The sequence below is a fragment of the Cryptotermes secundus genome, unplaced genomic scaffold (genome assembly GCF_002891405.2).
Source record: "Cryptotermes secundus unplaced genomic scaffold, Csec_1.0 scaffold693, whole genome shotgun sequence".
Lineage (NCBI taxonomy): Eukaryota > Metazoa > Arthropoda > Insecta > Blattodea > Kalotermitidae > Cryptotermes > Cryptotermes secundus.
Window position 1 is genome coordinate 386,816 of NW_019722434.1, and position 23,366 is coordinate 410,181.

General features: G+C 41.7%; 2 protein-coding genes across 4 annotated transcripts; one reads left to right on the forward strand and one right to left on the reverse strand.

Annotated features, from left to right (window-relative positions):
• The first annotated feature begins 35 nt into the window (after window positions 1-35).
• LOC111861457 (proteasome subunit beta type-3) lies at window positions 36-4,282 on the forward strand. Its single transcript, XM_023846066.2, has 5 exons — window positions 36-158; window positions 1,836-1,952; window positions 2,042-2,217; window positions 2,583-2,855; window positions 4,150-4,282. The coding sequence occupies exons 1-5, from the start codon at window positions 156-158 to the stop codon at window positions 4,196-4,198; spliced, it is 618 nt and encodes a 205-aa protein (XP_023701834.1). The 5' UTR covers window positions 36-155; the 3' UTR covers window positions 4,199-4,282.
• LOC111861456 (probable ATP-dependent RNA helicase DDX23) lies at window positions 3,967-22,683 on the reverse strand. 3 transcript variants are annotated; one of them, XM_023846064.1, is made up of 14 exons: window positions 22,583-22,683; window positions 21,117-21,336; window positions 17,306-17,444; window positions 15,967-16,157; window positions 15,448-15,667; window positions 14,746-14,870; window positions 12,291-12,427; window positions 11,634-11,887; window positions 10,325-10,483; window positions 8,354-8,477; window positions 7,082-7,197; window positions 6,659-6,919; window positions 5,016-5,190; window positions 3,967-4,517 (listed from the first exon to the last, which is right to left on the reverse strand). In XM_023846064.1, the coding sequence occupies exons 2-14, from the start codon at window positions 21,326-21,328 to the stop codon at window positions 4,294-4,296; spliced, it is 2,337 nt and encodes a 778-aa protein (XP_023701832.1). In that variant the 5' UTR covers window positions 21,329-21,336; window positions 22,583-22,683; the 3' UTR covers window positions 3,967-4,293. The 3 variants fall into 3 exon arrangements, with proteins under 3 accessions (XP_023701832.1, XP_023701831.1, XP_023701833.1); XM_023846063.1 differs by lacking the exon at window positions 22,583-22,683 and adding an exon at window positions 22,501-22,576; XM_023846065.2 differs by lacking the exon at window positions 22,583-22,683 and adding an exon at window positions 22,257-22,416.
• Between the last annotated feature and the right edge of the window lie 683 nt (window positions 22,684-23,366).

Consider the following 23,366-nt stretch of genomic DNA (forward strand, 5'->3'; position numbering starts at 1 on the left):
TTTCTATTTCGATAAATTGTTGGGCGAATTGCGCTATCGATCGCTATCGATGATATTAGGTACCACTGAAACAAGGCAAGTCACGGCGATTCAGATTGTGTGTGAGAGAAGTCGGTATTGTTGTGCATAAACGCAGTATATTTTAATTTTCAACAATGGTAAGTTGATATAAAAACGATGTTCACGAATTTGGATTCGAATATTGTTCAACACTGAAATAATGTTTGAACAACAGTGGCTCGTATACTGTTCGCCTTACATATTGTTTTGCCCAGAAATTATTTTGTGTAGCCGTCGACTGTCCGTTTACACAGTTGATGGTTCGTACGTCTCTATTGTACGCTTGAAATATGAAAGAGAAATGTCGGGAAGATAGGAGACTAAACGAAAATGACCGTTGAAGGCCGGGAGACTTAACCTTTGTGCTTCAAACCAGTGCAGTTAGGTGAATGAATCAGAAGCATTTGGAAGTGGTAGCCTCACTTCCAGATAAACCACATCTTGTGCATTGAAGCAGACATCATCTACCCATTTTGAATAAAATCTTTAAACTAATTAGCAAAAGAGCCTGTCACTGAGATTTGAACCAGGGGTCTCCTGAATACTCGCACATGTCAGAAGTGTTACTGTATGAGACAGCTTTGCCTGTCTGGCCCATTTAATGTTATTGCGATTGAGATCTTATTATTCATTTGTGAAATTTATTTAACATTGGTGTAAAAGGGGTTTCTGGGATCATACACAGTTTTATATATTTGTGTTGAGTGTGTTATTGCTGAGAACATGCTAAGAAACAGATGAACAGGTACAGTGAAACTTAGTGTCAATTAGTTTTCTACAGTCTCCTGTGCAACACTATGCAACTTTTAAAGGTTTAAAGTGAATAACTTTTGGTGCAGTGAAATTTTTGTATTAACTACAGCTGACTCTACAAAGTGTGTACCATCTTCCGAAACAAACACTCATGCAGCTAGAAGTTCCCCACTTTGTATGAAACAACCCAAAGGTTCATTATTGTGTTCACAGGAGCCAACCACTTGTCCCAATTCTGAGCCGGACAAATCCAGCCCACACCTTCCAAGCCTTGGTACCTATGGCTTATGGAACTGCTGTTCTATCTCAGTATCACATTGTGGTTTTGCTTAGAATCCCAGGCACATGTATTGCCCATATTTGAAAACCTCAAACACAGGGGGCTAAGATCCACTTTCATATTGTTCTTCCCTCTATTCATAGGTCTTCCATTTGGGTACAATGCTATAAGCATTTTTGATCTCATCCAAGCCTTCTGTATGTCCTGAGTATCTCATATTCCTTGATCTGGTGAGTGTAATGCTGTTCGCTGAAGAGCATAACAACAGGATCTGCAAGGTCTAATAAAATTTTTAACCCAAATCAGGTAACACCTCAAGAAGTGTGATCTTCAGTCATAATGTGTACAGGGTGCACTTGTGTTCATTCATATTGTCAGTGGACCTCTTATCGAACTGCGCGGCATTACAACCCACAAAGGCTTACCCTTCATAGTAATCACTGTGAGCACCTTGCTCCTAGGTTTCAGTCTGTACAGACATCGTAATGTGATAATTCTGGTTGATTATCCATGGGAAGACTGAGAACTACAGCCTAAGCCCTCAATTTTTGTTATTTTACAACCCTGTCAGTGGCTAGACTATGTACCTTCATATGGTAGGATGAGAAACCACGATAACCCTAAGGATAGCTGGCATCCCAGTCAAGATACAAACCAAGCACCTCCCAAATACAGCTTTACAGCATTACTCTTATGCCAGTGCATTCAGTATATATACTTACTAGTTATGTTTTGATTCTAGTCGATCATGTCATACAACGGTGGTGCCGTTCTGGCAATGAAGGGCAAGAACTGTGTGGCCATAGCAGCGGACAAAAGGTTTGGCATTCAGGCTCAAACCCTGGCCCTCGATTTTCAGGTGAGACTTCATGACTGCATGCCCCAGAGATAGAGCAGTCTTAGTAAGTACTGCACTTAGCAGTGCTCATGATGTTTGATCATTTGCAGAAAATATTTGAGATGGGTCCACACCTGTTCATTGGTCTGCCAGGACTAGCAACTGACACGCAGACTGTTCATCAGCGACTCAGGTTCCGACTCAACCTGTATGAGCTAAAGGAGAACAGACACATCCACCCAAAGACATTTGCTGCCATGGTGTCGAACCTACTGTATGAGAGACGGTAATGTGCCAGAACATTCCGTCTGAATATCAGTATTTTAATCTTCTGTGTAAATACTGCATTTTTTGGGCCTAAAAATATACAAAGAACAAAGGTGATAAATTAGAGGTCATATTGACTTTCAGTTGGCTATCAGGTGCATGCTGACCTAACATACAGTGATTGCTCATTGCCACATACTGTCTACTTCATTGTACCACATGTGGCTTTCTGAAAGCAATAAATATCTCGTTACTCCAAGAGATGAATATGCTGCATGCATACTTTTTGTTGTAACTACACTGAATATAGAATGTACACGTTTTTCATTTGATCTGAGAGAGTTTGGAAAGAGTTCCTGTGACAGGATTTATCCTGAATTGCAGATTTGGACCTTATTTTGTGGAACCCATAGTTGCCGGACTGGATCCCAAGACATTTGAACCATTCATATGCAGCATGGACCTGATTGGCTGTCCCAACATGCCCGAGGACTTCATTGTGGCAGGGACTTGCACAGAACAACTGTATGGGATGTGTGAGGCACTGTGGGAGCCCAACCTTGAGCCTGATGACCTGTTTGAGACAATATCACAGGCTCTGATCAATGCTGTTGACAGGGATGCCATATCTGGTTGGGGAGCTGTTGTTCACATCATGTAAGACCTTAAACTTAAGTTTGACAGTTTAATTTCTGGTTTTTGTGCAAGGTCTGTGTCAAAAGTAAACATGATTTATATTATTTTAGGCTGAGAAAGAAAAATGTAATTCATATGAGGATCATAACTGCGTGTAAAGGCATTTTCAAACACTGTGGTCTTCTGGGGTATGGCCCTGTGTACTCTAATAAATGTTTAGGTGTTTGAGAACTAGGCACCAAGGAAAGTATATGGACCTAAGATGGGTGAAATAACATAATGTTGGAGCTTCATATATTGTACTGCTCACGATATATACTGTTGGAATGATTAAATCAAGGAGGATAGGATGGGCAAGGCATGTAGCATGCATGGGCTAAAAGTACCAACGGTTTTGGAAGGAAAAAGACAACTAGGCATAGCTGGGAGGATAATATTAAAATGAATTTGAAAGAATTAGGGTGAGAGGGTGTAGACTGGATTCAACCGACTCTTGACAGACCAGTGGTGGACTCTTGGTTTCCCTAAAGTGCTGGAATGAGCATCTCTTGCCTTCTCAAGTACGTGCTTAGTAAAAAAAGTAAGTAAAGGTATCCCTGTAACAGGCTGTGAAGGCCCATAGGGTTGTAGATGCTGCGGTTCCCACATTTTCCAGACAATCGACTCATAGATGGCGGCAAGGTTGTCAGCCCTACACGCCAGCTGCCCTTTACCCCCAAGAACATTCCAAGAATATTCCTGGTACTCATTTCTGTTAGAGGCTGTCGACCCCAGGGCCATAGTGCAGCCGGAAGGATCAGGTCAATTGAAAAAATCCAGTGACCTCATTGGGACTTGAACCCGTGACCTTCCGGCTTGTAGCATAGCGCCTCAACCAACTATGCTCCCACGTGCTTAGTAAGTAGTGTAATAAATTCTGGAGGAATATACCGCTTCCATCTTTATTGTAGATGGAAATAGAATGTTTCTCTCAACCGCTGATAATTGAGACTACATGGGATAATAAACCAGAAGACCACGATCTCAATTCACTGCCATGAAACCCCCCCTCCCAAGGTTCAAGCTGTCACTGTGCTGGAATTTTCCAACATGCAAAAGGATGTTTCACAAAATATTTGTTACAAGAGTACAATAAGTCTGTCACATTATTATCCATTTTACTTGTGCTACTAAATAGTGTTGTCTTTGAAGAGTACATGGCAAACAGCAATTCCTGAAGAACCCAGGGCTAAAATATTTTGCCTATTTGTCACACAACAGATATTACGTGGGGTGAGGCCCTCCAGTGTGAAAAGTTTGGTATTACTTGTTCCAGTGAAAAAGACAAGATCACCACCAAGACCCTGAAGACGAGGATGGATTGAGCCACAGCTTCAAGAATATGCTTTTTCCTTGTTTTAAGTTTTGTATGAAAGTTCAAATAAATGTTGATTCCTCAGATGGCCTCACTCTGGTCTCTTTATGCAAATATCTTCTCCTCCCGACGTTTCTTTGTTACGACAGTGCCGGGCTTGTGCTGGGCGTCTGGATGGTTCAGTAGTTCAGGAGGGCAAGTTGACACTGGACTAGACAGTATCGTATGCTTCAAGTCATAGAACAGTTTAGAATCATCCTTGGTGCAGAATGAGACTGCCATACCATGTTTTCCTGCACGACCCGTTCGTCCAATACGATGGGTATACTCTGAAAGTAAATGCATTGTCATTATGAACTAGGCTAACAAAAGGGCACCAATGACTGTGATGAGTCAGTTCTTAGGGCTGACCAAAATTCTCCAATTCAGTTTATTCAGTTATGTAAAAGTAAGTAAGTAAAGGTATCCCTGTAACAGGCCATGGAGGTCCATAGGGTTGTGAGATGTTGAGGTTCCTACATTTTCTAGACAATCGGCTCATACTAGTAGATGGCGGTAAGGTTGTCAGCCTTACATGCTGGCCACCCTTTACCCCAAGAATATTCCTGGAACTTATTTATGTTAGAATGAGAAAATCCAATGGCATCAGGAGACAAACCCATGACCTTCTGACTTGCATCAGTCCCTTGACCAACTATGCTATCAAGAGCCTCGGCGTCTCACAACCCTATGGACCTCCACGGCCTGTTACAGAGATAGCTTTTATTTTTATGTACATGAGAAAATAAAAAGAGGAAAGGGCACCTGAAGGAAGAGTGCCATATTACCTTCTATGCTCTTGGCCATGTCATAGTTGATGACCATGGATACGTCCTTGATATCAATACCTCGACCAGCCACGTTGGTGGCCACAAGGATGTCTTTGGTGCCTGACTTGAGGCTTGCTAGCGCGTATTCTCGTTGTTCTTGTCCCTTGCCACCATGCAGTGTGCAGGCATTGTACTGAAACAGGATGAGTAAAAGAACCATTTTGCCTGTTGCTTGGTATGAGTAAGAATGGTAAAGGTAAAAGGTAAAATTTTCCCTTTGATTAATTGAATACTATGCCAGGACACATGGGGGAGTGGAGGTACAGCTCCACCATTCTTGACCTTAGCACTAGATGGAGGTGAGTAGTCCCACCCTGTTTAATATATATTTTAATATTATCCTTCCATTTGTGCCCAGGTGTTCCTAATGGTCTCTTTCTTTCAGGTTTTCCTACCAAATCTTTGTACACAGTTCTCTCCAATGCGTGCTACATACCATGCACCTCATCCTCTCTCATTTGATAATTCTTGCAATACTGTGTAATGAGGAGTCCAGATTATGAAGCTGCTCATTATGCAGTTTTCTCATCTCCTGACACTTCCTCCCCCTCATATGCAAATACTCCTCTCAGCACCCTGTCTGTCCATTACCTGCTCCCTTCTGTACAGACCAGTTGCTGTAGCCAAGAAGTCTGTATACTGTTCTCACTTTTTTCTTAGAATATGAGTGGCTATGTTGCAAGCTGCTGCATCGTAGAATGTTCCTTTTACATCTGCAGTGTTCGCTATGTTTTTGTTTGGTACCATAGACGGTTTGCTTATGTCTACATAAGCAGCAGTACGAGATCTTTATAGTAACAGTAGCAGAAATGGTGATGACACACTGATTTGAGACTTTCCAGGTGACTGTTCACAGAACTGCAAGAGTGTTAATACCACACATTTCAACCCACTCAATCCAATTTACAGTGTTCAGTAAGTTACGGAAAGGTGCGGATTCCATAAAAATTCTTGTGCATTCACTCCTTTTTGTATAATTCTCTTGAAAATCATAAGCCTTAAGCTGTGTGATTTCTCCCTGCAACTTCTATTCTAAACATATTTTGCTGTGATAAACATGTAGTGAGATGCACACAGATGTTTATTACTGCTGTCCAATTTGAATATAAACCGGATCATGGTGACATTTTAGTCAAACTTTCCCACATCAAATTTAATGAAAAGCCACTCAGACACTCTTAAGTTGTTCTGTGCATACATGCAGGTAGGTGAATGGGCAGATATAATGATTTTAATGGGCACTTGGCAAGGATGTGAACTTGCTTAAAGGGGAGTATTTATACGATGACTTAATTGCTATGTTAGTATATTCGTCAAACTATTGTTGTACCTAATAGTAAACTATTTCTCTCATTATTCATGCTTCAGTAAAATAAATTAATGGAACACTAGACATAGCTATTGATAACCTCTCTGAGACACCGAGCTACATATCTCACATCTGTGGCTGCCATATTTATACTTTTGTTATGATAGGAGGGATCTGAAATACTGTAAGATGTATACCACCCCTGAAGGATCTTCAGTGGCAAGTCCTTCATGAGGTTCCGTCCACTGTTTTGTGGGGATCTGACATGATAGGATAGAAACGTTGAACTTACACCAAACTTCTCTAACCCCCTTGCCAGTACATCTGCCCCTTTCTTCTGATTAACGAAGATGATGACCGGAGGTGTGACACCACGGCCAAGGATTTCCAGCAACTTGCGCCTCTTGTCTGCCTCCGACAGGATGTACACGATCTGCTCTACTCGTTCTGTCGGCTTGCCAGCAGACCCGATATAGACAACGGCTGGGCGACGTAAGTATGTACGAGCCAAACGCTCCACTGCTGGGGGCATTGTGGCAGTAAACATGACTGTCTGCAACAGAGAGCATGATTGGGTACAAGGCTACCACAAACTTACTTCACTAGCTAAACACAGAAAGCCCCACTGTTCCTATACAACAATGCAGAAATGAGACAGAAAGCCAACTGTTCCCACAAATAATGCAAAAGCAAGACCACCCAGCTGCGAACTCACCTGCCTGTACTTTTTCTTTGAGTTGTAATTGGCCAGCAGTTTAATCTCATCTTCTGCATCCTCAGTATCTGGCTTCAGGTTTGTGACTGGCATGTAATCTAGGATTTTCTGCACATCTGCAACAATACATCACATTAGTAATTTGGCTCATGTATGTCACACTACCAGTTCATTTGTGCTCACAGAGGACACAGACCTAGGGGAGGATTGCAATAGGACCTCTATCTGAATCCTCAACAGGCACTGCACTATGAGTAATAAAACCAGAGACAGGTGCAAGCTGAATGAAGATCTGCAGGACCTTACCAGCATGAAGAACATATCAGTGGTTATGAAGTTCTATCTTGCGAACACCATGTGGATTGTTGAAAGTTGACTGACATTTTGGAGGAAAATGTTACTTCCACCTTCTGGGTCAAAGAATAAGGCAAGCATGAAAGCAGCATGATGGCAGTGGTAAGCATGCTGTCTCTTTGTCTCCATGGTGAACTGAATGTTCTGCTGGTCATTGTCCAGGTAGTCAGCGAAGTCCCTCAACCTCTTACGACCATGGAGCTTGATGACAAAAATGTCATCTATGTAAAGGAACCAGCACAGGGGCCTCCATGAGGAAGTCAGTGATAGCTGGAGACAGTGGTGAACCCACAGCTTTGCTGTCAGTTTGTCTGTAAACTGGCCAGCAAAACTGAAATATGAAGTCAGAATATGGTGGAAAAGCCTCAGAATATAATCTTCAAAATGCTGACCTAGAAAACCCATAGCCTTCCTAACAGGTACCCTGATGAAGACTGACACCTCATCGAAGCTTATCATTATATCCTGTATATCTATAGTTATAGTTATAGATATCTATAGTTATATCTATGTTGCGTCTCGCTCCTGTGACAGGAGCGAGACGCAACATAGAGCACAATACACGATAGTGAAAGAGTGCTCCAACAGACGATGATAGACGTGACTCGCGTAATGAAACACGACGTAAGAATGAAATATGCTGTATAATTTTAATATTTTAACACTTAACATTTATCAGTATATATGATAAATATATATTTTAGTTATTTTAGTATGTATAGACAAGGCATGCAATGAACTAGTTTGTCGTGGATTGGATCAGCACCTGAAGATGGCACGTTTGTGCCGAAACATCTAGTGAGAGTGAGAAGAGGGGATAGATGAATGTATGCACTAGAAGACGGATAAAATAAATCATGGACTTAAATCAGTGCAACAGGACGCTAAAATATAACATTAAAGAAATATGATATTTACCTGGTTCAAAACCCATGTCTATCATACGATCAGCCTCATCTAGTACAATATAGGTACACTGGTTTAGTACGAGGTACCTGTTTTCAAGCACATCAATCAGACGTCCGGGCGTTGCTATCACAATCTGTAACAAATATCTGTGTTCACCTCTCATGTATTGCTGCAATCTTCCTTAGATCAGTGGAAACAAGAAACATTTATGGGATTTTTATGTGGAATTTCTTGATAACAGTAAAAGGTAACGTCATGAACATACGGGTTCCATGACAACAGGAATTTCTCGATAACCTGAAAATATCTATTGTATCTTATTGTGACATGACTGAATAGTTTAAAGAGAGACATCATCTGTTGCTGGGCAATAATGGCACAGTTAAACATGCTCCTATGTCATCAAACAAGTGAACCACAGCTAGGCAATGACTCACTCAGGTGTCACATGACAAAGGAAGAGATTGTTGGGAACAATATTTTCCATGTGGTCCCTGTCAAGGCTATTTAATGAGGACAGCAACTGGTTAATAGTTGCAGTAATGAGTTAGTTGTGAGATGGTAGCCAGCCAGCAACATTGTAAGCAAGAGAGCAGAAGAATCTGCATTACTGGGAAATGTTACCTAGCAAGCCTAGTTAACCCTTTTGCGCGGTCATTTAAATTCCGCGGCCGTCTCTCCGGCGGTAATATATTCAGCCGTCCATTTAAATTTTGCTCGAAAATGATTTATTCATCATTGTTCTTAAATTATATGAGATAGGAACATGAAACTTTCACTAAAATGATCTTAAAAGGTGGTTTTATAACCTTACCTTATAATATGAGCACCCTGTATCTCGGCAATGGAAGCAGGTTGTTTAGTATTTGAGCAGTGAATGGTACGCCTTGAAGGATGAAACTTTCACTAAAATGATCTTAAAAGATGGTTTTTATAACCTTACCTTATAATATGAGTGCCCTGTATCTCGGCAATGGAAGCAGGTTGTTTAGAATTTGAGCAGTGTAAGGAAGGCCTTGAAGCATTCATCTAACCCAACGGTGCCCCACATTCACCGCTCCAATATTGTGTATCTTTTCTTTGGCCCTTTTTTTTAACCACACATCTGTGCGGCCTTGCCTTCTTCCCCGTGAGGGGTATAGTTCAAGGAAATGTCTTTCCGTGACCCATTTAGTTGCCAGGTCAGCTGTAGTAAATTCAACGTTACGAGTTATCATAACAAGGGGTTGTTGCTATGCCTTTGATATTCCATCCATTTTGGCGGCAGGAGATGTCGTAGGGGTGACCACAGAATTCATGAAGTTATTCTAAGAACTGTCTGGTATGTAGTGAACGAAAGNGAATAAATTTTTGGACATCCCTCTTCTAAGAATTCCAATTGAGTGTGTTAGTGTGGCCAGCTCAGGGCAATATGATATTATAAACACAGCACATATCACGTCTCTGCTGTTTATAACTTCATAGCAAAGAAAACACGCCATTCATAACAGCTTGAACGAGGAAACCGCTCGCAAGAGCAACAGGAACTTTGCTGCAAGACAGGCATATGTAACGATGACTTAACGTAGCTAAACTCGTGGCTTATTATACTCTGTTCTACTGACAACAGGCCAGCGAAAAATCTAACAATCTACAGCAAAACCATCAATTATTATGGGCGTTATAACATAGGTGTGCAGCTGGACGAAACACAGACGTCGAACCCCCGCAGACGATTTAAATACCTGACGAAACATACACGTCAAACCACGCTGAACGGTTAAGACACTGAAGACTTTGTGTGTGCTGCAGTACAGTGATTTGTAGGGCGCACAGGTTTGCGAAACTGTTATAGTTACTTGTAGTCAGGAGTTATCCACTTACCAACTGAAACCCTGTGTCTAGTTACTAACCTGTGACAATATATTGTTTACTTTTTGCCACTCAAATGTGTGGCATTATGGGACCACAGAACTGGGCATTATACAATGTCCATGTTACCTCACATCCCATCCTGAGGCGGAAGCCCTGCTCCTCCCTGGACAAACCGCCCACCACAACCACTGTCCTGATTCCAAGCGGTTGTCCAAACTTGTTGGTCTCCTCCTCAATCTGCTGGGCCAATTCTCGAGTGGGTGCCAAGATTATGGAGTATGGACCCTTGAACATAAGTTAGGCACCAGTATACTACAAGTCAGTGCCTTATAGTCTCAGTAAAGGTGTACCTCAGGTAAGGGGATGGTCAACAAGGTCTGGTCGTTCAACCTGAGGTCATCACAATCCATCAATGTAACGAGATCGCTGTCATCATAACATATCCATTCAACTGTCTGCTCAGTACATTATATATAACACTGCCCCCTAAGTCTCTCAACTGGTGCTCATCACTGCGGAACAAGAAAGCAATGAACGACTGTAGGACCAGTTCAGAAAGCAACTTCAAAGTCATACATAGCGTTAAGCAAATAACCATCAAAATTTTCACCATTACTGGTTAATGAGGAAAGTGGAATTAGACATACACCTGATGATAATTTTGATGTAAGACAGAAAAAATGACTGCATGTAAATGAATCACCACATTCACCACTTCATGGTGCCTTTGTTCCTGGTGCACTGCCACAGAGGTGCAACTCTGATTGTGCACAGGGTAATCGATTATTTATTTCCTGTCATCAATTTATTGCTAACTTGACTTCTTTAGTGTGCAACCAGCCAAGCACTGGATCAGAGATGAAGTCCTCAGCTTGATAATGTGTTGCATGGTCAGGGCATTATATTTCAAATTCTGCTGCTGCTGCCATCTTGTGACTTACTTTAAAGGCAAGTTGTTACAGCTGGTTTAGTTACCAACCACTTTAAGTACGTGTGTTTATGAGCTGTCACTCAGTTCTGCATTTAGAAGTGTAGATGTATCATTAAGTAAAGACAACAGTTTCATATCATGATTCATTTAAACCTGAACTACAAGCTGGACTGGCCTCGCACATTTATATTTAGGCATATACTCATAGTGGTTACCATCATTTCGGAGGATCTTGCTGCCTCTATCTTCAGGATAGCAGACTGAAGATGAAGGAGCAACTTCCTCCCAAACACTGAAAACACCCACCACACTAAATTGTCATAATTCAAGACTACCACCATAACACCTCAAATTTAATGCATCAAGCATCTGTGTATGGGGAGGGGGGGGCAGATGGAGTAACTAACATGAACAATGACACAGTAAATGTTACATAAATATTGACATTTCCTCACCTCCCATTTATAGCCTTTCTATGAGTTTTGAAACAAAATGAAGTTTCACCTGGTCAGCATCTTCAACACGTTCAATCTTGGGCAGAGACTGTATCCACATCAGCAGAGGGATCAGGAAGGCCAGTGTCTTACCAGAACCTGTTTCCGCCACACCAATGATATCTCGATTCTGCAGACCAATGGGAATGGCCTGTCGCTGGATAGGGGTGGGATCAGTGTAGCCAACTTTCTCAACAATCTCCAGAATCTCATTAGGAATTCCAGACTCCTTCCAGTTCCTGATTGGATCAGGGATTCGACCACCTGAGGTAATTACACAATACAATCACATAAGCTCTAAAAGTTTGTGACGATGGTATACTGCTACAAGTATTGTTTTTTTTTGGACATTATCCATCGTCTTGGGGATAATCCGGTCTCCAAAACGTTGTTTTTTTAAAAAGAAACAGGACGGTTTTTAGAAAATAGACAAGACGATGGATAATGTCGAAAAACATAATACTTAAAAACTGTGGTATAAAGAGATCTACAGTACCAAGGGGGCTGAGTCCCAGTAAGGCAAAAACAATGCACATATACAAACACTAATCAGACCTCCTGGAGTGTAAATTTGTATTACTATTACATATTTAAAATGACTTAATGTAAGGGAGTCAGTTACAACTGATCACCACAGGTAAAGTACAACACTGCAGTCATTGCGCACCCTTGATGGTGATGTTGTAATCCTCTCGAAATATTCGCCAGTCTCTCTCTGTCATCTCATCCTTCGACTTCTCAGACCAGTGACGGTCGTCCCACTTCTGCTTTTCCTCTTTCTTCTTGAGCTTCTTCAGGCGCACCCTGCAGTAACAAACAGCAGATGTGTGAACTTCTGGCAGCTTACCTCTACCACACAACAAAAATGTCTAAGCACAGAGGTGAACAAATCCAAGAACGCAGCTCACTTGCACTGACTAGGCACAAGAAGTGACATTATATCTCTCAAATTCTGTCAATCCTGACCAACTTCATGCAGTCAAGATCTTCTTCACAAGCTAACAGTCACTCAGCTGGTAAAAAAAGAAACAAAAACAGATTTCATGGAGCCACATTTACTCCTGGCTCAGTTTAGCGGCCTCTCTTCCTATCCCTCCTCCCCTCCGTCCATGCTTCCTCCAGCTGTTCTAGCATGTTCTGTAGCTTGGTCTAGAGTTGGGACTGAGGACCTTGTCTAGTCAGTTACCAGCAGACAGCAAGGGAAGTTGTTACATTCTGTTTGGTTTCTCATACTGGCTGTTGAGGGTTAGCATCCCCTTTATTCACGAGAGCTGTCTAGAACATCGCAATTAGAGTTTTCTCTGAGTTTGTATTATGTTACCTGGCTGGGGTTTTGAAATTCCCCATTTTGGTGGATTTGACTTTAAAAAAACATTGTATGCTAGTAATTTCTCGGAGTGAGTGGGTCGTCATCGATGTGGTTGGTGAGTGAAATCCTGCCTTGTGAATGTGTTTTCAAAATTGTGTTTGGTTTTTGTCCTTTCTTCCCTACTGGCCACTGACAGCATGGGATTCCTAAACTTTGCGTTGTCGATAGCATATCATGTATTCTGGTTGGGTTGGACTGCCCATGTTGATTGATTTAGGAGTTATCTTGTACGTTTTGCATCCAGCTGGTCAGAAATTCAAATTTCTAAATTATACTGCACTCTGAGTTTGAGATTGTTATTGTTTGTACATCTCACAAGCTGGAACGTTACTGTATGATTATTGTGTCTTGTAATTATTGAGTTACTTCTCCTGATCTGTTCCATGGTTATTCTTTATTTTATTAAATATTTGTTGTTTTGTTACTTTTGAGATTTCTGGCTATCACTGCACAAAGATCGAAGCTTGGACACCCCAGTCCATTCTTGGGGGGGGCCTTGGGAATGCATCATATGAATCTGGGATGAATGCAGCATCCTCCCCTTTCTAAGGTAGTAAAGAGGGGAGGAGCTGCTCACAGCTTGTCACTAGACCTTATCCTGAGCCTAATGATTCTAGTCCACATGCTACAACACTATTTCCTCAAGATACACTTTCAAATTACCTCCTGTCTATGTCTACATCTTCAGGTTTGCCTGTCTCTGACCAATGACTGTTGCTCTTAATCATGTGACAACAGTCAAAGAAACACAAAATGAACGCAGTTCGGTACGAAATTGGCCAGGCATATTTGTCTGCTGCAAACAAGCAGTACAAAGCTGTGTGCAACAGAAGCTCTACGCAGATAAAAAAATAACAAGAATGTTGGCTACAGTCATTTAAAATACAGAGCTACTATAAATGATTCATTGGTTTTTAAAACGCCATATTTTCCAAAGTATTACACGTACAAATATGACTGATATATAAAAAGAACCGTAAACTCACCAAGTTAGTATTATGTGCACAAGTTGGCAGCACAAATTCAGTGCCTTTACAAAATGGTGACAAAGCAAGAAAAGAGTTTTTGTTTGTTGAAACATGCGAGATGTTTGTCTGTTATAGCAGTGAAACGCGCATTCAAAAGAGAGTACGGAAAAGACCCGCCATGTAAACAAAGCAATTTGCTGTGGTATTGGCAATTTAAGGACACGCTGGATTGGGCGTGTTGGTGAGGATGACGTAGCTCTGTTCACTTGGCCCCCAGATCACCTGATCTAACATCTTGTGACTTCTTCCTTTGGGGGTACATTAAGGATTGTGTTTACATACCCCCACTGCCAAGAACACTAGTAGAGCTGAGGGAACGCATCGATGCTGCAGTGATGACCACTGACAGGATGATGCTACAAAATGTGCAGAACAAGCTCGACTACCGCCTGGACGTGTGACCCAAGGGACACACATAGAACATTTGTAGAGTGTGAAGAGAACTCGGTGAGTTTACGGTTCTTTTTATATATCATTCATGTTTGTACATATAATGCTTTGGAAAATATAGCGTTTCAAAAACGAATGAATCATTTATAGTAGTCCTGTACAGTAAACATGCATCAAGTCTCAAGAACTTGAAGGTAACATACAGATGTCATATTAGCGGTTGCTCTTCAGAAAGCTTCAAACATGGTGGCTATGGAATGCACCACAAAATAGTTTCGTGAGGATGTGAGATGTCTGAAGAGTGCAAACAACACTCAAATTTGATCAGTACTCACTTCTCCTGCTCCTTCTCAGCCTCAGTTCGACGTCGCTCCAGTAACTCCCCATAGAACTTCGACTGATCTCGTTTCTGGGCCTTGATATCAATACCCGCAACATTACCTCGACCAAAGAACTGAACCTGCAACACAGATACTGATAACTCGACAGGATCTGTGCGGCGCTGACATTTGAGAACAAGTTCTGAGCTGAAAATTGTTCACGCAACTCAGTGTAGCCAACATGGCTTCATTCATACACCTAATGGATTTTTCAAAATATCTCATTTAAGGTTTCATGAAAACTGAAACGTTTTAGTGACTATACTTCCTTAAGCTGCAACTGAAGTCTACCACCCAGGCATGGCCAAATATTAAGCTCCCTGGTGAGGACAGTCTTCTGGGTTGTAATGCCATGCAATTTGGAGAGAATCCAATGTTTTGGAGGAACGTAACACCTCAACTTACCATCTGCTTCTGCCAATTCTTTTGCCTCATTTACTCTTTGACTCTGAAAATGGAAGAGTTATGTTCCTCTACTTAGTCACTGCTGTTAACCTCAAATCTGACATTAATTATCCTCTTTTGTTTTTGGAGTTATGTTTGTAAACATGTTTCGGCATCATGAACTTCCCATTAATAATGTCTGCAATGAAGTGTTCTTGCTGCCATATAAAGGGCACGAGAGTCCTCTACGATGCAATGAGACACACACTGTACCTGATGCCGTTCCTTGTAGAGGGGGTTATAGTCGACAGATGTGTCCTCTGAAGCATCCCAATCGAACACAAACTTGCGGTCATTGAGCCGACGCACACGGCGTTTCTTCTTGACTAGTCCTAGATAGCGCTCTCTTATGGCTTCCACTTCCTTCTGCTTGTCCTTTGAGTACTGGCTGTCCTCCTCCTTGTCCTTCTTTTCACGCTCCCTGTCCCGTCGCCTGTAAGATAATGATTTGCATTCTGAATTCAAGCAGACATGCTGTGAATGGTAGTGAATATAGTGTACTCTCAGTACAGGATACAAACTGAATGTGCTGTATTTACCTCAACAAAAGATGACAGCCCTTAACAGGAAGAAACATGATAGAATTATAATTTTGTTACCACTATTTACCGACTTAAATTCTCAGAATGATGACTCTCCTACACAAAATTACAACTCTATTCATGCATTTGTGGTGACTGTTCTTTTACCTCAGAAAAGCTGGCAGTGACAGAGACACTACCTGAAAGTTACCTAAAGCCGTCTTTGTCCCGATCCAGATCTTTGTCCGCCTTGCGCACATCATCGAATGCCTTTGTGGCCTCCTTGCCAAATTCAGTCCGCTTTTTCTTGTCTTCTTCCATCTTGCGTCGTATCTCTTCTACCTCTTGTTGTCGTTTCCTCAAAGCCTCAACTGCACGTTCCTCCTTTGTCAGAAATTTGGGCTGAGGACAGCAGAAGTGGGTTCAAATCTCAGCTCAGACAACTGTTCACAAAATCCCCGCCCCCAACTTCCAAGCATCTAAAAACCAACTGCAAAGGCACAGTACTTTGAATAACTATGCCTTTTCCTCCTGATGGAAATAAGCATGTAAGATTCCCTGGAATATGCTCATCATGCAGAAAGTCATGGAGTCCACAGCACCACACGTTCTTATTGTAGTGAACCAACTGGCTGATGGAGCAGAATTGCCACGATCCAGTTCTGTTAATGCTTACTATCTGATTCTTTTCCATACACTTCATTATGTGTACAGGATTATTCACTTGGAGAACACCCCAAAAAAGGATTATTCACCACATGACAATTTACCAACGAAAACAAAACTTAGCAAATCTGACCTAGCCCCTGCTTGCCTGCCTGACTCATGCCTTTTCCTTCAGTCTGTATTTCCGCATGTCACATGATGGAATACTGTACATGAAAATGGAGAATCATGTCAGCCTGTGTCTCCAGGCAGAAGAAATAAATTTCAGCACTGTCTACAGCCAAATTATTTCTACCTCTAGAATGGTATTTGATAAGTTTCTCTTCCGTCAGTAAATTATTGCATGATTTGCAATTATTAATTCTGGGCCTTCTCTGAGTGAATCATCCTCTATACAGATGGTAGAATAATCCAGAACATCTTATTTTAAAACCTTCTGCTTTACATCAATTTCTTTTGTGTTACTTTATTTATGGGTTATTTATTTAATGATGCTGTCAGAATCTAGACTATACAGTACTGAAAGGTAGGATGACTGATGACTTGCATAGGATTTGGAAGAAAGCAGTTGTGGCCGAATCAAGGTACGATCTCTGTATTTTCCTTGAAGGAATGAGGAAAACCATGAAAAAACCTGGCTGGATAATCAGTAACCAAGCAGCTCCTGAATACAAGCGTAGAGTTTCACCTGTACCACAAACTGGTCAGGTTTTGAATTATTCATAACTTATGATTTCACCAGACAGATCCTGCCAAGCCTGCAGCAGGAGGCCTAACATTCATGGGTTCTGTACAGTTGGACTGTATGACTTCAGGTGCTAACTCACATTATGAATATTGGGAATCACTGGAAATAACAATAAAGTGTCTGGTATCAGACAGACCTTGCTGCGAGCTGCCTCTTCAGCCTGTTTCTTTGCAAGCAGCTCCTCAAGTGATAATGGTTCCTTCTTGGGTTCCTCCAGCGGTGGTTCCTCCTCCTCCTCCTCGTCCTCCTTCTCCTCCTTCTTCGTGATGCTAGGTCTGTGCACGATCAAAAGGCCATACAGCTTAAGAAACATAACCAAAGATTCATACTTTCATTTGCACATTTGTGTTTCAATCTGAACACAAATATGCTGTCCCTATGTAAGATCTGAGGTTTTCACGGCAGTGACTATGAAGAAATCAGTCTTCTGAGAAGAGGTGCCATGTAGATATTGTGTTAACCAACGTTTCAGAGGAACTCAATGGAATTTGTCCACACCTTTGGTTCTCTCCAAGTCAATCCTCACGACATAATGGTCAGTTTCAATGTAGTGTCGCTCTTCACCAGAGTGCCTATAAAGGATACTATGGATCTGCTAGGATGACAGTTCGAAGAAGATATCTTGAGACTCTTCTGCCATGACCTGACCACCCCATACTTTAGCTTCAATGGCAAGCTCTATGAACAAACTGATGGTGTGACCATGGGATGGAGGACTTTGAGGAGAAGGCACTTGACTTGGAACCACACAAGCCCCGCTGCTGGTTTTGCTACGTGGAGGACACCTTTGTCATCTGGCCACACGGACCCAGACAAGCTTAACGACTTCCTGAACCACCTAAATAGTATCAACCAGTGCAATCAGTTCACAATGGAGACCAAAATTGAGGGCCACCTCCGTTTCCTGGATATAAATATTTACAGGAGACCCGGTGGTTCTCTGGGCCACAGACTGTACCGCAAATCCACCCATACAAACCTCTACCTTAATGCTGCATCCCACCACCACCCATCCAACAGGCAAGCTGTACTTCCCACATTGGCGCACAGGGCTAGAGCTCTTTGTGATCAAGACAGCCTACATGGCGAGTTGGTGATCCTGGGGGACGTTTTCAGGCAGAACAGTTGCAACAACCGGCAATCTGCAGAGTTCCCAACTGTCGTCTGAAAATCAGTTGGCCCGATGATAAACTGAATTCAGTCGCCTTCCTGCCATATGTCGGGACTATATTCAACCGAATCAGCATAGTGCTGTCCTGGTACAACATCAAATCAGTGGGCCTGCCTCCAAATAAGTTATATAGTTTCCTCTGGCTGGTCAAATATAGCCTGGGACTAAGAACACTGGGTGTATACAGTAGCCCATTCAAGTGCAGCAAGGTCTATATTGGACAGATGGGCCATTCCATAGACAAGAGGTTGAAGGAGCATCAGCGGCACATCCCTCTCGAACATCCGGACAAGTCAGCTGTGGCTGAACACAGCATTCAGCTTCAGAATACCTCCATCCTTGCTACCAAGACCCGATATATGGATCGCATCATTAGGGAGGCCATTGAGATTGAACTCCATCCTGGCAATATGAACGGAGAGGTGGGGTTTTGTCTCAGCAAATCATGGAAGCATCTCATGTGTTCCCTCAAGAAACCTCCAGGACATTACACCTGATCCACAAGGCCATGCAAGTCCATGCCCCACTCACATAGTATCCCCAAAGCTTAACGGTTAATGCCCTCCACTTAACCTTGCCTTTCTACCCACACACACTATTCTATATCTGCTCTGGCCTTCTACCTGCTAGCCCACCTCCCCAGACCCTTCCCCTCTCCCCTCGACTGATTTCCCATGTAGCCTCCCCTCCATTCTCTTCCTGCTCTTATAAAGCTGGGTTTATTCTCAACATTAGTCTATTAGCACTTGCTTACACTGGTTCTTCACTTGCGGATTTTCTTCTTCTTTCTTCTTCTACCCTGAAGATGGTGGCGATATGTTCCTTTGAAACGTCAGTTAACACAATATCTACATGGCGCCACAACCCAGAAGCCTGCTCTCTTCATACTGACACTCAACACCATGTTGGATTCACAAGAACTGGCAATATATCCAAGCAGACAGAAACTTGATACAGCACTAAGTGGCACCTCTAAGCAAAATTCTACTGTATAAACTGAGGTCACAAAAGAAGCCCCATGGATGCTGGGGGTGCTCAAGACTTCCCTCTATCCATCTCTTGTTATATTCTCCTTCAGCCCTCTTTGGCATATGTCAACTAACCCAAAATACTTGTCAGTCATGAAAACTGTCTTCAGATGTGAGCACCAGTATTCCTGTGAACAGAATGGCCAGATAATATTATAGACAGAGATGTGAAGGGGCAACACCTAGGACTGCTTTGTGTGGCCTGCTTTCCAACGGACAGTTTTATATCATGACATGAGAGAAAAACAACATGGCACTCATCCCAATTATTCATACCTGATGACAAAAACTGCAAGAATTATACCATGACCCGGCACGGTTAGTGTATCGGAAAGTTCCCACTGTTATTGTTGTAACTACCTCTGTGAATGAAAATGAGAGGGGAGGCCAAGGTCACACAACAGATTATAGCATCAGTCTGCCATCTGACACTGTGCTGTGAACATGCATTGTTTTTATGCGTGTGCTTTTTCGACTTCATGTTTCATTTTGTCTGTGATGAATGACAAAAACGAGCAACATGTCTGCATCAAGTTTTGTGTGAAGCTCGATAAATCCTCTACCAAGACCCATGAAATGCTTTGTGAGGCTTCTGGAGAATATTCTTTAAGCCAGATAGCAGTTTTTGAATGGCCTTCATGCTTCATGGCCAGTTGAGTGTCGGATGAAGATGACGAATGTTCAAAGAACCAACAAAATGACAGAAAAAATGTTGGAAAAATTTGAGAACTCATCCACAAAGACCATTGCCAAACAATCCATGAGCTCGCACACACTGCTGGGATAAGTTATGGAGTCTGCTAGGAGATGTTAACAGAAAATTTGAACATGCACTGCACTGCCGCAAAGTTTGTTCTCCGGCTCTTGACAAATGATCAAAAGCAGTTGCACTTGAAAGTGTGTCTTGAGCTATGAGAGAAGGCTAATGAGGACCCAACTTTTACTCGTATCTGTAGGATCATAACAGGTGACAAAAGTTGGATTTACGGTTATGATCCCAAAACAAAGCAACAATTGTTGCAGTGGAAAAGCCCACAATCACAAAGAGCAAAAAAGGTGCAGCAGGTCCGAAGATCAACAAACAGCATGCTTGTTGTTTCTTCAGTGTGAAGGGGATTGTCCACCATGAATTTGTTCCTCCTAACACTATGGTCAACTCTGACTTTTACTGTGATGTTCTGAGACGCTTGAATTAAAATGTGTGATAAAAAAAAACATGGAATTTTGGTGCAACCCCAACTGGCTCCTTCATCATGACAACGCACCCACCCACACATCCCTGAAACCACAGAGTTGTGACTTACATGGTTATCATTCCTCATCCTCTCTACCTGCCAGACTTAGCCCCCTGTGATTTCACTTTGAAAGATTGTCTGACATCAAAAGGGAACTGCAAGCAGTACTCGACAGCTTTTGCAAAGTGTAAAAAACAAGGGGATCACTGTATACGTTCCCAAGGAGACTATTTTCAAGGAGTTGGCAGCTAAAATTGAGTAAGTTAAGCCAGCATTTGTTCTTTGACTTAGTCTGGGAACTTTCCATAACAAAACCTATGTTGTGTGATCCTTCAGAACCCTAAATCTTACCACTGTGATGATGAATACATTTAACGCTTATTTTAAAACATAGTCTTTATGATTCTACAGTGAATGACAGTAACAGTGGTGAAGTAATATTTTATAAATAAAGTGTCACCTTGACCTGAAATGGCAACACCTTCATAAAGACAAAATATGTGCATCACTCACGGGGTAGGGGTGCGTTTTCGGTCCCTGTGCCGATGCCTCTCTCGCTCTCGGCTTCTGCTGCGAGACCGTTCTTTCAATTTCTCAACTTTCTTCTTTCCACGGTCTTTCTCTCTCTCTCTAGAGTGGCTGCGAGACCGCCGGGGTCTCTCACGACGCTCTCTTTCCTTTTCCCTGCTACGACTGCGTCGTTGTGGCTTCTTGTCACCACCCATCCTGGTCACTGATCAAAACATTCAGGCTCTTTGTAACTGTTACATTTAACTGGTAAAATATATTTGTTATGCCACTCTCACCATACCATACTAGTTCTGAGAAACACATTCAAGGATGACCCCAGTAACATCAAAAGTTATCCTCATGCTGTCTAATGTGTTGGGGGTCTCAAACCTAAAAGTTTAACCATAAAGATGGTACCTAAAGCCTAACCTTACAATCTACCTCCAACACAACATTAGGCTTTTGGCTTGGTTTTTAAAGATAAATATTTAAAATCTACTCAGGTTGGACTTTGGGTTGTTTTTATACTAAACTTCTATGTTTGGTAGCAATAATGTGGCAGTAAAGTTTTAAAGAAGTTGGATACAACATCAGTGGAGTTTATGTCACCATAATTAAATGAACCTTAATACTCAGCAGATACAACTTCAACCTTCTCTGAAGAGGCACTTTCTAATTATGCCTTTCACATGCAAACAGCTACTCACTTTCTGGCACTTTGTGGTTACTCTTACATTCACATCATGCCATGCCATGTGCCATTTAAATTAAGACACTAGAGATCAGTGCATGTCTGAGTATTACATACAAGTGCATCAAGGAAAGGGGAGGGGATGGCACTAATCAGCAACATCAAATTCTGTCACAGGTCAGGAAACACAACAAACAAATTCAGCACCTTATCAGATGGCTGCACAGACAGCACTATTCGAATTATGAATTCAGCAACGGATTTGGGTGCTAAGATATTTTGTTATTTCTGTCATATCGACTGTAACAACGCATGTAGAGAGGCAGACTACTGTCTTGTGGGATGTGACGCAGTGTAGTTCGGTGTCCTGGTACAAATGTTTCGTATTTCGCTTCACTTCTTCACCCTGAAGATTGTGACAGATGGTACACCACAAAACTCTGGGCACGTACCTCCCGAACTATTCGGCGTCGCATCCCAGAAAAGCGTATTCCTCAGTTACCGGCTTGAGGGCCTCGTATCTCACACAGTACAAGAAGGTTTATCCTACTTGGGATCCACCGTTCTATCAAAACGTTTCTACGTATCGTGAAGCAAAACTCAAATGAAGTACATAGACATTATCCACAAAAAATAGTGCAGACATACAAATGCATATTCCACACGATTAAACAAAACCGCACAGACTTTCCTTACCTAAAGGCCAATACAATTAAATGCGACCTTAGAAAGACATAACCAAAACGACCAAAACTTATCAATCAACCTTAAAACTTACCATTTACCTACTGCAATGACAATTTCCCTTGCTGCTAACAAAAATGAGTCGGGCTTTCTTGATCTTCTTGATTCTGCCGCTTGAGTGCAGGCCACGTGCGGGCGATTTGTGTTGTCGGTCTGTTTTTTGGTTTTGTCTAGATTTTTCATAATGGAGTATTTAGTCGAATGAGACCATTCTAGCTTTATAGATGGAAGCAATAGGTGACTGATGAAAATTTCACCCTTCGATTAATATTTTTGGGGGGTAATAAAAATCAATGAGAGTAAGGTGGGCGACGCCTGTAGAACCCATGGGAGACAAGAAAAATGCATACAGTACTGTATTTTTACGTGTGGGATGTCGATGTATGAAGAGACAGTCACTTGTTGAACTATTCTATAATATTATTGCAGTTGCAGTATACACAGACGAACTTGAGTTTGAAAAACTGAAGAATAATAATAACAATAGTAAACTCTGTAACACCTTGAACTTTGTATTGAAACGCACCGTTGTTGGAATTTTGAGTACTTTGTAAATAAGTTGGATAAAGTACTGAAATTACTCTATAAACCAAAAATGGAATTTATAATACGTGATTTTAATGTAATTTTTTTTGAAAAGTCAACATGTAAAACACAGCTATTAGTGTCATTGCAATCATATAATACGAGCATATTTCATATAGTACAGTTCCCAACAAGAATAACTGAGACCAAAAGCTCTGCAATTGGTAATATTTTTATAGATAAGGCAAGGATAAATTCATTTGAAGTAATCTCTATTAGTAATGGACTATTAG